We start from the raw sequence: 15,449 nt of genomic DNA, 5'->3' as shown, positions 1-15,449 counted from the left end.
TAATGATCAATTTGAGAGAGCGGTGGCATGACCTTAACAATAATGCGTATAGATAAAAGCAGATTACCCTCATTGATTATCTGATGATTTTGAAAAAGTTAAAGAGGAAATACAGTATGAAAGATACACAAGCCTGAGATGGGGATCTAACCTTTTCGATTGGTACCGTAAAGCAATTTTACTCGTCATTTTCCACACAAAATAATAACCAACTTATTGAAGATGAGATCTTATAAATGGAGGGATAATACTCAATTATACTAAAGATTTTTTAGATAAAAACCCAACATGTAGTTAAATTTAGGCAATATCAGTACAAAATAATACACGGGCTACACTTGTGACAGTTTAACACAGCTTGCACACACATTAATCTACCGAGAAATTTCAGGGTACTTACATCAAGGTCTGCCCCTTGTCCCTAAGCATGATCCAAACTCGATTAACTTTCATGGTTCCTATATGTAAACCTTCCGTGGCTTGCACCAAGTGACGGAACTTTGAAATAAGTCACAGAGACTCCGAGAGCCACCATTTGGCCATTCTAGAATGCAAAGTGATTGAATGACTGGCTTATAAAACTAAACACAACTCAATTACTTTGAAACGAATTGGAAAAGTTAAGTAATCATTGCCTTAATTTGTAGTCTTGTTCCTCGGATTTTGATATATTTCCAAGCAAGTGAGCGACTTTGGAATTTATTGTGCGTATAACAGATAAATACTTGAGCTGCCAACCATTTCTGCTAGTTTACTGCTCAAATTCTAGTTTACAACAGCCTTTCTTGTAAGGAGAACCCTCTAGGCTCACCATCTTGGCATCTTCCTCATCATCTTGTTGCTCATCATTCTTATTTGGCCTCCTTTTGAAAGTAGAATTTGGTCCAATTCACTTTTTCTAATTTCCAGGTGCATCTTGTTGACATCTTATTGATCACGCTATGACTACCTGCCATGGAAGTTTTTGCTTCCTCCTCTTCCAAAGGTGCTATAAATGCAGATAAGAAGTCTGATAATCTTGAGTTACTTGTTCATGGCATCTTGACAAGGTATATGCCTCTGTTACTGCCTACCAGTAATCATTGCAAAGAACATATGCCATCTTTAAAGTGGTGGAAACGATTTGAGTCTCTCACGACTATATCCTTCTTTAGTAGATTTGATGCCAACTTCATGAAGTTATGGCAATCCACACACTCTGATATCTTCATTATTTTTATAGCAGTCCTACCACAACGTAAACTTCTTTCATTCATAATAGCAAACACTAAAGTTAGCTTCTCACTATGATGGTACAACTGCTCCTCTTTGTGCTCCCCTTCCACATCATGCAAGGATGAGGTCGTATCTGGAACATAACCAATTTCCTTTAACCTTTCTATCATTTCTTTTAGTTTTCTGCTTATAAGATTTCTTTCCGGATGGTGCCGGCCTCCAGAGGAGAATTCATGTACCTGATTTCCGATCTCAATCCAGCTTAGACCAGGTTCCTTTTTCACTCCAGACCCTTCCAGTTCCTTCCTAAATAGGCCTGCTTCACCAAAGTTACCATCACAGATATATATATTATATATATATATATATATATATATATATATATTTGACATTTGTACATAAACTAATGAACCCTTTGGAGCCAACTCCTTCAGCCTATCAGATGCTAACTTGGCGAACTGTGTATTTCTATGCTTCCTACATGATCCGAGGAGTGCACTCCAAACTACAGAATCGGGCTTTATTGGCATTCTACTTATAAGCTTCTCAGCCTCACCAACTCGTCCAGCTCTACCGAGAATGTCAACCATGCATGCATAATGATCACATAAAGGCACAATTCCATATCTCTCAAGCATGAAGTCAAAAATTCTGGTCCCTTCTTCTACCATTCCAGCATGGCTACAAGCGCAGAGAGAAACAAAGGTAGCAGAATCTGGTTTGATGTCCATTTGTGAAAATAGCTGCAGAGGCTCTGCAGCTTGTCCGTACAAGGCATAAGCCCTGAGCATTGTATTCCACGAAATAACATCACGAAACTCAATTCCATCAAACACTTGCTTAGACAAGGAAATGGAGCCACAGCGAACATAGGCATGGATCAAAGCATTTGCAAAGATTGTGTCATCCCCAAACCCAGCTTTGACCACTTGAGAATGAACCGCTGCAGCATGGCGCTCGGTTGCAAGGCTAGCATAAGCTTTCAAAACAATTGAGAAGGTATACCTGTCTGGAGTTAAATCCTCCCTGAGTAACTGACGAAAAAGGCAGACTACTTCTTCAGGGTCCCGCTGGGAATATATCATCATAATGCCTGTCCACGCAACAATATCAGGCTGACAGCTTGTCTCTTTGAAAAGCCCGTAACAGTCAGCAACATCACCTCCAAGATCCGAATAAGCTCTAACTAACGTGGCGACCACTTCAATTCCTGATATAAACTCGCTTTTGATAACCAGACAATGCAGTTGACAACAAAACTTAGTGACCAGCATATCATCAATGCCATCTACTCCATTCAAAGAAGAAAAAACGCTGAGAAGCGTGGCGCAGTCAAACTCGAGTCCATCAAGGTGCATTTGTACAAACAGACGAATAGCTTGATCTCCAATCCCGCGACACTGAAACCCTGCAATCATGGAGTTCCAGGATATAAGATTCGGCGACTCCATGGTTTTAAACACCTTCCGCGCATCATCTCCTCTGCCAACATCAAATGCGCCTACCTAGCTGTACATTGTAATAAGAGCATTGGCAACGTTACCAACAGCATCCAAACACAATTTCAAAGCGAGCGCGTGTACCTGCCGGCCATGAACACCATCGGCACAGGAGCTAAGCACGCTGGAAAAATGCGAACTCATTCCGGAGGTGATGCGGCAACATGGATTTAAACAAACGAAAGCAAGTCTCAGACAGGCCCCGCTGTGCGTAGCTGGAAATGAGGGCGGTCCAGGTGACGAGGTTCCTGCTGGGCATTTGGTCGAACAGGTGGTGAGCGCGGTCTAAGTAGCCGAATTTGGAGAACATGTTGATGAGGTGGTTGGAAAGGAAGAGGTCGGGAGGGGTTGTGGGAGAGCATGTAGTGGTGGAGAGAGAGGCCTTGTTGGAGGGAGTGGTGGCGGGCGCAAGCGTGGATGAGAGTGGCGTAGATTTGGCTGCATTGGGTGTGAGGTGGTGGCATGTTGAGAGAGTAGAAGAGAGAGAGAGAGAGTGCTTGGTTGAGTTGGCCGCGGGTGGCGAGGGCTGCGACTTGGCCGAGAAGAGTAACGAGGCCGCAGGGCGGTGTGGGAGGACAGGAAAGGTGAGTGAGGTCGAGGTTCTACGACACTCGCGAGCATATAGCCGTAGCAGCATCACGCTACAGTAGTAACAGTAGCTTGAGCGATAGGTAAACCAACGCCACTTATTAATGTACACAACCAAAGACCAAAACCGTTTAGAACGTTAGAACATAGTCGATTTGATTCAATTCTAAAATAAATAAATTACTAACCCTAGAGGAACCGTACCGAAACAACCGATTCGATTCGATTTCAGTTCCTATTTTTAAAATATTTTTAGAACCGTTAGAGTCGAGTATTTACAACTATATAAGAAAAATCCTTAAACGAAACATCTTTCGTCGCCGCATCCCTCGTCATTTTCTTTTTACTTCTTAGACTCATATTAATCACTATATAAAAACTAAAAAAAAAACCTATTCGTTTTGCCTTACGCCCTGATTTCCTCTATTATTTTGTTATTCCATAAAATCCAAATAATCCTAGGTTTTCCGTCTCTCTCTCTCTCTCTCTCAATTGTTTTTGAAATAATTGAGTATTTTAATTATTGATTATTGGGTAATTGTACTAAAAAGGTTGTTGACGTTATGTATTTGCATTTGAAGTTGGTATATTATATGGTTATTATTTAAGGCTTGAAGATGAATATTACAATAAACTTTTGGAATCGAAAAACACCAGAAACCGACCCGATATTTGCGATTCGATTCGATTCCAGTTTTCGGAAGAAAATAGTGTTAAATCCGGACCATTTTTTTCCAATTCCGGTTCCGGTTCCGGGAAAAATCAGTATTTTAGAACCGGTCCCAGGTCTAATCAGAGTTATAGAGCTTCAGGTTGCTAGCTTCGCCCCAACGCATGCCTAACCTCTATTCCTTGTTATATTCCTTAGCTTCTAACCTGTACTTCTCTGCGTTCTTGATCATCTTCTCAAGTTTGACTTTAGATAAGCTGCATTTATAATCGGAAATTATAATCTTGTTCTTAACTCCATTTAGCCATTCCTCAGCTGATACAATCAAAATTCCATTTGCGTCGATTTCGAAACAAACGGTGATTAGAGGTTTCCCTTTTGGACCCAAGGATAGTCCATCAAGCACAAATTGACCCAACAATTTGTTGTGTCTTGCTATTGGTGCTTCCCCTTCATACACATCAACTATTAAACCAATTTGGTCATCTACGACAGTAGTTGCAAACTGAGTTTTCTTGGCGGGAATGGTAGTGTTTCTTGGGATATAAACTTTAAATTCTCCAGTGTGGCACTCTACACCAAGCGAATGTGGAGTTACATCCAACAAGAGTAATTCTTGTACCTTCTCAATGCCACCGCGCAAAATTGCGGCTTGTACGACAGCACCATATGCAACTGCTTCGTCAGGATTGATACTCTTGCAAAGCTCCTTACCATTGAAAAAATCCTGTAATAATTCTTGTACCTTGGGAATTCTTGTAGATCCACCAACAAGAACAACATCGTCAACAAGTTTCCTATCTATTTTAGCATCATTTACACAATTCTCCACAATCTCAATGCATCTTCTAAAGAGTTCCATGTTGAGCTCTTCAAATTTTGCTCTTGTTATTTTGGAGCGGAAGTCAATACCCTCAAATAAAGAATCAATCTCGATGGTGGTTTCGGCGGTTAAAGAAAGAGTCCTTTTTGCTCTCTCACAAGATGTTCTCAATTTTCTCAATGCTTTTGGGTCATCACTTATGTCCTTCATATGCTTCTTCTTGAACTCTTTCACAAAATGGTTCACCATCCTATCATCAAAATCTTCACCCCCAAGATGTGTATCTCCCGTAGTAGCTTTCACCTCAAAAATATCATCTTCAATTTTGAGAAGGGAAACATCGAATGTACCACCTCCAAGATCGAAAACGAGAACATGTATACCACCAACAGTGGTCGCCTTTTTGTCAAGGCCATATGCAATAGCTGCTGCTGTTGGCTCATTAATAATACGCATAACATTCATATCTGCAATCACACCAGCATTTTGTGTCGCCTGTCGTTGCACGTTACTGAAGTATGCCGGAACAGTTATAACAACATTCTTTACTATCGTTCCAAGGTAGGTCTCTGCTATTTCACGCATCTTACTAAGAACCATTGCAGATATTTCCTCAGCAGCAAATAACATCTTTTTATTATTGTAGTCGATAACAATCATGGGCTTGTCACCCACATCACGAACCCTAAAAGGCCATAATTTCATATCGCTCTTAACACATGCATCACTAAACTTCCTTCCGATCAATCTCTTTACACCTGAAACATCGTAAAACAAAAGCATATTCAGTTGGATATAATTATATATACAATTTAGCTAACGGAAGATCATATGTCCGAGTTACATATTTAAGGTGTTAACTTGTTGACACAGCCTAGTTGTAAATATTCGACTCTCTTACTTCGTACTTCTATATGTATTATTGGATGTATATTTAGGATTGATCGATTACATACCAAAAACTGTGTTCATTGGGTTGAGGTTGACTTGGTTCATAGCGGCATCACCGATCAAACGCCCTGTATTAGTGAAAGCAACATAGGAAGGTGTAGTTCTGTTGCCTTGATCGTTGGTTATGATCTCTACGCGATCGTTTTGCCAAACGCCGACGCAGGAATAGGTTGTTCCGAGATCTATGCCGACAATTGGATCCTGCCTCTCTGCGGCTATTGCCATCATATAATTATAAGTAGCGAGAGTCTTGTGAGCTTCAAAAAAATGAGATTTTTGATGTGTCCGATGACTCTGATCCGATCATCATATATAGAAAGAGATAGAGCAGTACAATTCCTTGTAGGATTCAGCGACTTACAACCAATCCGAGCAGTACTAGGAAATTAAAATAGATTTCTATTAGTCATTGATTGGCTAGAACAAATTGAAGGATATAATCTGAACACCGATGATGAGTAATCTGCTACTCCTTCCTTTATTCTGGACATAGCCCTCATACTAGCGGTTAGAGTTGCATCGTATCGTATGTCGAATCTTATGCCAATAACAATGGTAATTTATTTGTATCGTTAAAACTTTTCCAAATATTTTGTTGAAACCAAATGAGTTAAAACTACACTGCTCAACATGTTTGATGACACTGATCAGTAAACCAGATAGTACCACTACCACCAAGCCAGTTACCTACATGTTTATTCAGCTGGAATTAATGCTTGTAACCTAGTAAGCACATTCTTGTAAATTATAGCACGACCATGAAATAATAATTACCCACAAGGCAAAGAAATACCCACATTTATAATAAAAAATATTAAAAAAATCTTCTTCTAGTATGCAGATAATAAATCATCCAATAGTCCCTTGAGTCATAAGTTACGGATCCTCCTAGTTGAGCTAGTTGACAATTTATTTGCTGTAGCATCTGCTAATGGCATGCCGGCTTCCACTGTTGGCAAGGGGGATCGGCACAAGGGGCACATGTGATTGATCTCCAGCCACAGGACAATGCAATTGACATGATAATGGAGTTTGCAGGGTAAATAACTGATCAGTTCTTCAACAGATACTAAAATTTCCACAAGACAAATGACACAAGATGGAATCTCTAATTACAGTTTCTTCCAAACTCTCAAGTCTTAATTTCTTCAAATCAAGAATGAACAATCTAGTTGCAGGAGTGAGTTTTGGTTAATATGATGAGATGGACAGCTCTATAACCTCATCCCCTTTTAAAAAGATGATTTCTTTTGCAATCCAAGTAATTACATGATCATAGTCAGCACTTCCCAATAAGGACACAGTGATGTCGAATGATAACATAATAGTAGCCTAGTAGCCATATCAGTAACCACAGAAAGCTTCTGAACGAGCTTCTCAAACATAGCTCTTCTGGGATAGGCATTAGCAAACGTTCCTCCGCCACAATTCACTCAGGCATTCACGAGAGTCTAGAAATTCTTCTGAATCCACCAAGGTTACCGGAGCATCAGATTCATGTCCATGCGGACCGTCAAACCAAAACCAGTTTTCCTTGTTGCCATGACCTAATATAAGTGAAATTATTAATCTGAATTCAGACAATATAGAGCATTTTAATCTTATAGATTTCCATGGCAACCTAATTAATATGATACAAAACATAGAGATGAAGAAAATGACTAAAATGCTTCCTTATATCACTTAACAGGAAAAAAATTCATTTACGAATCTCCTAGTCCACTTGTAAAAGAAATTGCACAGTCGACAGTAAATTAGCATTACTCAATGTATAAAAATTGGACATCACTGAAATTGATGGATATCTATCTAGAATTATACCAGGTATAAAAAAAGAGAAGTTGAGTTAACATTATTTCTGTTGGAATGCTACTCTTTTATTCTTTAGTTCTCGAAGAGAACAGGTTCAAAATGTTTTACGTTTCTACTTATGTATCCAACACAAACTTCTAAGTTTGCTAAACAGTTGAGTCACCTATATATAAAATATTATAAGCCTAGTGATTGGATAAAAAAAATTCAGTGAACTGTTTTCAGGACTTACATGATCTAAAGTTCAGGCAGACTCCATCAGTTGATATGTCTATTTGGGCCTTCAAGAACAGAATAATCTAGAAAACAGGTAGTTGTGACAACCCTGAACAATATCAAGCAAAGGAACAGCTTGGCATGCTTCCTCAACCGGACGGTCTTTCCATTGATTCAGTATAGCTTCAGAAACTGGAGCAATATGATGTTGCAGAACAGCGGCACCAAGGGGTCCGACCAAATTCAGCCTTGTTGCAGCAGAAATAACATCTCTCATTGTGATAAACATGAAAGCTCTTTGAGAAGTATTGCTATCCAACCCAAGCAATCCACATATAAGCCCAAATATAGGAGCATGGTGAAAAGAAACAACTCCATTAGTTAAAGAAGCCTCCCTCATAGATTTAAGAGACGGTATTTCTGAATACACAGCTGCAGCCACTCTCATCAGAGCAGACCCTTGTGCAATAGATGCCTTTCTACCCACTTCATTAGTTAGCATTGCATCCAATATCTTATCATTTCTACGCAAACTCTCCAGATCAGGTGATATTGTTGTAGAATACACAAAAGGAAGGAGAAAGCTAGCAGTATTTTCTAAATGATGAATTACAAAAGTTTGGAGATCTTCAGGACCAGAGACTATCCGAGCTTGGATTGCAGCCTCAAGACCAAAGGAATGCGCAAAACCGCCGGTTGGGAGGATAGAATCAAGCAGTTGCCATTGGCCCCATTGCAAAAGGGAGTCTGACGAAATCTGCTCCTTGCTTTCTTTGTGTATATCCATCCCCCACCTCAATCTGAAAAAAAATAATGACTCTACTCGCAGACACACATTGTAAATGAGCAACAAACCCATTAAATTATCTTCAAGAGGAACAAATACTATGCCTAAATCAATCTGGATACAAATACAAATAACAATCCATGAGCACTAAAACCATTCTCCCATAATCTTAATGTAATTCATACTTTTTGCCTACTCACCGACTTAAGTTCATCATAAAGCTTCACATGTTAGGTTATCAATCAAATTCAGAAGCTTGCCACTGAAATATGTATAAACCAAGTAAATGAGAAGTTGTTAAACAGAAAAACTCTACCTCTTTCAAAGCTGAAAGATTCAGACTTTGACTGTTTTGAAGAGCTGATATTAGTCCAGACGTGAAGAACACATCCCAAACCAGTTGGGTTTTCTACGCTGATTCAGATAACCATTCGGAAACACGAAAACCCAGAGAAACTGTGGTCAACTGAGGAAAACCCAGAAGAGAGGAAATCAGTGACATTTAACCATCGAGGGGAATATGAAGCCGAAAGAAGATAACTATTTCAGTTTTCACAGCAAAACAAACGGTGAAAAACATAACTGATTCAGGCTGTAAAAAAACAGGGTGGGGGGGGTAAGAAAGAACTGAACTTTCGGAAGGGGATGTGTGTTCCAATGGGGTGGCACGGTTCCGTCGCCGTCGGAAAGGACACGTGTCAGAAGTCGGCAGCGTTGAAGCTTAGGAGTGAAGAGAGCGACAATAATGTACAGCTAAGGAGAGGAATGAGTCATTGAATGCATACGTGAATGGAACAGAGTGGCAGGGACACGTACTTCTACTAGATTTCCGCAGGAGCAATCATATGCGATTACAGCTCACTACTGACAAAAGTCACCATAATTGTAATTATTTAATGTCGACCATCATAAACAAATTTATTACTGTGGTTCGATTTGTTTTTACCGTAAATAAGAGAAAATTGATGCAACTGCAGCTATTGCTGCTGATCACATTTGCAAATTGGTGTATTTCTCTTTGAAATCAAATGCATTGGTGTGTCAAAGTCATATTTTCATATCAAATTTAACGTCTTTAGTTCACATGAAACTACATACCAATTGAATTATAAATTTCGTGTATTAATAGTTGAGATTATAATTCTAAACAAACTTCAACATGAAATAGATTAAAAATGAAAATAATTTCGAGAAAATTAAAGCAAAACAGATCTAAAAAAACAATTACTCAATATAAAGATAGCAATTGGCAGAGATGGAAAAAGATTTACAATTGTTATGGAAGTTAGAATTTATTTCCTATTGCTAGTCCCCTAAATTAAAAATCAGTTTTATAAAAACTCAGTATCCTTCCTCCCTAGCGCCTAGTGCAAAGTATAAACTTTTATCATTTGTGCAGCATTGCTAGAAGCCTCTAGGATGGCCTAACTGCCTAAGGCACAGGTTGTGAGGTTAGAGCTACATCTACACAATTGAGCAGGTACTTACTCAAATTGATTTCATTTGTTAATTACTCTTCAGATGATGCTTACTTTTGTGTAATAGTTGTAGTGACTCTATATGATGTTCTGTTTCTGTTAAGAGTGATAGTAGAGAATTGGAGGAGATTCAAAATTTATAGAGCAAATCCCCATCGCAAATTCCCAATCTTGAGAAATGAAAAATTGCTTCTCCCTAATAGCAGTGTTTCGCAAGCCCCAAATTGTTGTTGTTTTTGAGAGGGGATTCTTTCAACGTCTTGGTTAAACCCGAAAACTCTCAGAGCAAAAATCTAACCCCCCAAAGGTTTCACTCGGTTACAACAGGGCAAAGGGTAACTCCTTGAACGTACGTAAGTATAGAGAGAAAGGATTTGAAATAGAAAAACCAAGGAGGAGAGAGAGAGATTCGGCGGAACCGTTAGAGAGAGAGAGAGAGAAGAAAAGAAAGCGACACACAAGAGTGGAGAGACGAGGAAGAGGAGGATGAAGAAGAACAAGACCACCTTGTCCATTATAAAAAGGGAGACGACGTTTAAACCTCAACCCAACTCCAGCAACAGCAACAGCAACGCGCACAATCCCCTTAAACTAAACTAGGCTAATCTTGTCTACGATGACTTGACTTCCCTGATCCCCATTCTTCTTCTGATTCTTACTCCCATAAAGGTCTGCATGCCTCTTTCTTTATAAAGCTTCTTCCTGTTTTTGAATTCGATCTGATTTTCAATTATTGGATTATTCACTCTCACCCTAAGATCTGCATACACGTATGAACCTGTTTTTGTGGCTGTTTTCTTGTATTTGGTGGCGTAAAGATTTGAACTTTTTTATATATAAAAGAATCCTTGTTTGGGTGGATTTTACAGCCAGAACCGAGCTGGCAGGAATTGGGTTGCTTCTTGGTTTCTTATAAATAAGTTTAGTCAAATGGGTTCTGTGAGTTTTACTGGTTTCTTCATCATTAGCTTTGGTGAAAGTGCGTCTCTTTTTAAGAATCAAAGCTTGCTTTGCTTGTCTACTAAGGTAAATTTGGCTCCTTTTGAGAACACCCATCTCAACTGACCTCATATTGGATTCTTGTACATCTCTCTTCTTTTCGATTTGTACTGTTAGTACTCATCATCAAGTTTTGTTTATCAACCGTCTTGGTATTTAGCTTCGTTTTCAATCTAAGATAGATACTTATTCTATACATATAGATGAAGCTGCGAGATGTGTGTGTTGGGTATTGATTGATAGACCATAGGAATGCCATTACAGCTTGCTTCATTGACTTGGATTCGAAATTTAAACACAGGCACCATGTCTTTATTTTATTTTTGCTTCATTAGTTTGATCACTTTAATGATCTTTTTCTTTTGGAGGTCAAGTCCATTGTTTGCTTCATACAGGGTACTGATTTCTGTATTTTGGCAGAAGTCAGCAGTGGATTGGATTGATGTGCAATGCAGAGGTCGCGGAGAGCTCTTCTGCAAAGAAGAGCTTTGGAAAGGGTCATGTCCGGAAGAAGCCGCTTGTATAAGGTTTCTTTATCTTTAGTTCTTGCTCTCTGGGGATTCGTCTTCCTTATCAGCTTATGGTTTAGTCAAGGCGATGGATACAGAGGTAACCTCCCTTCTAAATGTTCTTTTTGTTTACAGTCTTTTGTTGGCTTTCCCTATTAAATTCTGCGGTGTGTTGTTGTATAGGATGGATCTTCACATTTTGGTTCGAGAACAATACGTTTTTGATGTGTAGTTAACTTAGAACTGGCCTCACCCAAATCTTGCTTACCTGAATAATTTAGCGAGTAATTCTAGTGATTGTTAAAGTTCTTCTGATTTTTGCTACAGTCTAATTTATTGATTCAATTATTCAGCTATGATCATTGGAGTCAATACGTTGGGCAGGCAGGCTGACATTCAATGTATGACTGATTTCAAAACTGTGCATGGGAATAATTGGAGAAATTGGAACTAGTAAAATCATATCATTCTCTTATATTCATTGGTCGGACAATTGAACTGCATACATTTAGAGAGGTGTTTAAAGGCATGTCCTTATGGACTCATGGCTATGTGCATCTAGTATGTACAACCTATCTTCTTCATGCCTATTTTAATAGAATTGGGCAAGGATCCAAAAATACATAAATGTTAATGAATTTTGATATTGCTAAACTTAATGAGATATTGATTTAGTTAGCAAACACTTTTTCGTATATAAAGAAATTCATTGAAGTTTGATGGTTAAGACATTGCCCCGATCGCTCATTACAAATGTTAAAGTGTTAGATGCAAAAAGCTGAAACTTCAATTGTAGCGGTGCAACGAGAGAACGGATTTTTCATTTAGGTTAATCTGGTCATTGTAGCATCCCCCATAACATGATCTGGTTTCTTTCGTTTTATTAGGGGTGATTTTCGCCCTCTTCTCTTTTTTCAAATTTCATACTTTTAATTTCACTGTACTAAATTTGTTTTTCAATGCATGTGATTATTAAGCAAAATTAGCCATTGAACTGGGTTCTTGAAAAGCATGTTCACTTTCATCCAGATACTGTCTAGTCTTTACTATCTTAAGCTGAATAGTATTAGTATTACTTTCACATTTGCTATCAACAGTTGAGTAGAACATGAGATAATATTTTCGAAAAGTCACTTATTTATGTTATTTGAAGAAGTTTACAAGAGGTGTAATTATGTCTTGATTGTGTCCACGTGGGACAGTATGCAACTCTATATTCTTATGTCTTCTTTTGTTCATTTTTGTACATAATTGTGTGCCTGACTGAGCATCTTTTATTTATTTATAATTTATTATTCAGATAGCTCTACAGCATCTCCAGCCGGATTATCAACTTGGAATGAAACTACGCTGGATCATGATGAGCAGTCTGATTCTGTAGAACTAAATAAGCAAGCAGATCCAGTTTACTCTTCTGAAGGTGTGTGCACAAATGGTGTTGAAAGTAGTATTTTAAATGGTGAACTTCTCGGTGAAGGAAACAGACATCAGGCCTCAGATGAAGGAACTGCAAATTATGACACGGCTGTTGCTGACCAACCAGAGTTGGAGAAAACTAGTTCAGCAGTGAAAATTGACATTGATGCTCCAAATAATGACCGCCTGCCTCGTGCTGTGCCTCTTGGTCTGGATGAATTTAAGAGCAAAACATTTAGTTCAAAAAGTAAATCTCTAATTGGCCAGGCTGGAGGCATAAAACATAGAGTGGAGCCCGGTGGTACAGAGTACAATTACGCTTCAGCTGCAAAGGGAGCCAAGGTCTTGGCTTTTAACAAGGAAGCCAAGGGTGCTTCTAATATCATAAGCAGAGATAAGGACAAGTACCTTCGCAATCCATGTTCTGCAGAAGAAAAGTTTGTTGATATAGAGCTTTCGGAAGAAACCTTGGTAGACACAATAAAAATAGGTAATCTTGAACACTATTCATCTAATTTAAGGGATTTTGAGCTGCTTGGCAGTTTGGTTTATCCAACAGATGAATGGGTTAAGCTTGGGAATTTCACTGCTGCAAATATTAAGCTTGCGCAAAGGTTTGATATGGAGGTACCCAAGTGGGTGAGATATATAAAGTTAAAGCTTTTGAACCATTATGGTTCAGAGTTCTATTGCACAGTCAGTGTTATTGAAATTTTTGGAGTGGATGCTGTAGAGCGAATGCTTGAGGATTTAATTTCTGTTAACGGTGACCAGAAGCCTGCGACCTCCCACCCAGAATCCCCCGATGGTGATGATCTTTTTGATATTGATAACGAAGTGGAACCTCAAGCTGCAGTTGAATCTAATGTAAACAGTGAAGTAACCAAAAGTGATGTGCCTGATCCTATCAAAGAAGTACTTCATCAACAAGGTAGTAGGATGCCTGGGGACACTGTTCTTAAGATACTAATGCAGAAAGTCCGTTCATTGGATTTTAGTTTATCACTACTTGAGCGATACCTTGAGGAATCAAATTCAAGATATGGAAGTATCTTCAAAGAATTTGACACAGATATGGACGGGAAAGAGTTGGAGTTACAGAAGATCAAAGAACACATAAGAAATATTCTAGAAAACCAGGACATAATTGTATGTAAACTCTCTACCTTACAACTTCATAATGCTCTTATAAATTTTGGTATCAGGTCCTTATTGACCGTTGTATGCTCTGTTATCCTTATACTGGTTTGACTGTTCTTGCAGGTTAAGGATGTAAACAATCTCATATCTTGGCAGTCCCTTGTTTCTGTGCAATTGGATCATTTAGTCAGGGATAACGCTATCCTCAGGTGAGACTTTAATCTTTTACATAAATTCATTTTCTTTTCTAAATTGATATTTTCTAAAATGAAGAATTGTACACAATTTTTTACATCGATGGAAGTGAATGAACATTTTTATCTGTAGTGTATTCAGTCATTTTTAAGTCTTAAAAAACGAATATAACAGTAAACTGAAATCTCTCTCTCTCTCTCTCTCTCTCTCTCTCCCACTTTAAATAGATCTTTGTATTCAATGGAGAAATAATGACGTAGTAGAGGGATTACACAAGTTGTTAGACAATTTATTTTATAGATATTTGAGTGCACAATCTTGTCTTGTTTTTAAGGATAAATATGCAAGCTGATGTAAAGTCCAGTAGGTATTTGTTAACCCAATAGGTATTTATGTTAATCCCTGTTTAATTTCTTTATGCTCGAAGAAGATAAGTAAAATGAAATTGGCATATACTTCTTTCTGCAAGGTAGAGTTTAAAATTTCTTTACAAGTATTTGGTGCTGATTAATTTGCTATTGATTTGCAGATCTGAGGTTGAAAAGGTCAGGGAGAAGCAGATATCTGTAGATAACAAGGGTGTTGTAATATTTGTAGTCTGTGTACTTTTCTCATTGTTGGCCCTTGCGAGGCTGTTTATAGATATTTTGGTTAGTGTTTATACTGCATTCAGTGTTCATACAACAGAGAAATCCAGGAAATTTTGTTTGTTGAGCTCTTCCTGGGTTTCCTTATTAGTGAGCTGTATCATTGTTCTATTTATATTATCAATATAATCTTGGCTACTTCATTCTTCTGGTAACATGTAGTGGTTTATTGGAGCTATTTTGCTGTTTTGTACTATTGTAATTAGACTATTTTTACTTGTTCGTTACTTCATCCGCCATAGGCCGTCTCAGTATCTTTGCCGTGTGAAAGGTTTGCTAAATCAGAATCGATTGTGGTTTTGCAGTTACTCAAGTTGCTTGTGAATGTAACTTGTGAATTTGGATTTGGTTAAAATGGCCATCTGACTTGTGGAACCGTTCAGGTAATAAGATCGCTTTCAGTAAATAGAAAGTTTCGTGTTTATGGGGAAAAGATAGAATTGTCGTGCAATTATGAAGCTTCCTAGATCTAATTTTTATTTGTCGAACCCTTTCCATTTCAAG

At 38.3% G+C, this 15,449-nt stretch overlaps 4 protein-coding genes across 10 annotated transcripts; 1 reads left to right on the top strand and 3 right to left on the bottom strand.

Annotated features, from left to right (window-relative positions):
• Window positions 1–1,079: 1,079 nt before the first annotated feature.
• On the bottom strand, window positions 1,080–3,178 carry LOC126782168 (pentatricopeptide repeat-containing protein At1g71420). Its single transcript, XM_050507356.1, is given in 3 exon segments — window positions 1,080–2,846; window positions 2,848–3,064; window positions 3,066–3,178. Coding segments are annotated over 3 exon segments (2,097 nt in total).
• A 969-nt stretch (window positions 3,179–4,147) lies between these two features.
• On the bottom strand, window positions 4,148–5,974 carry LOC126785327 (heat shock cognate 70 kDa protein-like). The gene is made up of 2 exons (XM_050510974.1): window positions 5,752–5,974; window positions 4,148–5,553 (listed from the first exon to the last, which is right to left on the bottom strand). Exons 1-2 carry the CDS (start codon window positions 5,972–5,974, stop codon window positions 4,148–4,150), a joined length of 1,629 nt encoding a protein of 542 aa, XP_050366931.1.
• Window positions 5,975–6,853: 879 nt separating this feature from the next.
• Window positions 6,854–9,113, bottom strand: LOC126783086 (urease accessory protein F). 2 transcript variants are annotated; one of them, XM_050508483.1, is made up of 3 exons: window positions 8,878–9,111; window positions 7,791–8,574; window positions 6,854–7,293 (listed from the first exon to the last, which is right to left on the bottom strand). In XM_050508483.1, the coding sequence occupies exon 2, from the start codon at window positions 8,559–8,561 to the stop codon at window positions 7,842–7,844; it is 720 nt and encodes a 239-aa protein (XP_050364440.1). In that variant the 5' UTR covers window positions 8,562–8,574; window positions 8,878–9,111; the 3' UTR covers window positions 6,854–7,293; window positions 7,791–7,841. The 2 variants fall into 2 exon arrangements, with proteins under 2 accessions (XP_050364440.1, XP_050364439.1); XM_050508482.1 differs by having other exon boundaries at window positions 7,791–9,113.
• Window positions 9,114–9,962: 849 nt separating this feature from the next.
• LOC126783419 (SUN domain-containing protein 4) lies at window positions 9,963–15,100 on the top strand. 6 transcript variants are annotated; one of them, XM_050508888.1, is made up of 6 exons: window positions 9,963–10,041; window positions 11,459–11,647; window positions 11,901–11,948; window positions 12,848–14,112; window positions 14,227–14,312; window positions 14,828–15,100. In XM_050508888.1, exons 2-6 carry the CDS (start codon window positions 11,488–11,490, stop codon window positions 15,072–15,074), a joined length of 1,806 nt encoding a protein of 601 aa, XP_050364845.1. In that variant the 5' UTR covers window positions 9,963–10,041; window positions 11,459–11,487; the 3' UTR covers window positions 15,075–15,100. The 6 variants fall into 6 exon arrangements, with proteins under 6 accessions (XP_050364845.1, XP_050364841.1, XP_050364840.1 ...); XM_050508884.1 differs by lacking the exon at window positions 9,963–10,041 and adding an exon at window positions 10,438–10,708 and having other exon boundaries at window positions 11,434–11,647; XM_050508883.1 differs by lacking the exon at window positions 9,963–10,041 and adding an exon at window positions 10,440–10,708.
• Window positions 15,101–15,449: the final 349 nt, after the last annotated feature.

The sequence above is a fragment of the Argentina anserina genome, chromosome 2 (assembly GCF_933775445.1).
Source record: "Argentina anserina chromosome 2, drPotAnse1.1, whole genome shotgun sequence".
In the NCBI taxonomy this organism is placed as follows: domain Eukaryota; kingdom Viridiplantae; phylum Streptophyta; class Magnoliopsida; order Rosales; family Rosaceae; genus Argentina; species Argentina anserina.
This window is presented reverse-complemented; position numbering and strand designations above follow the sequence as displayed.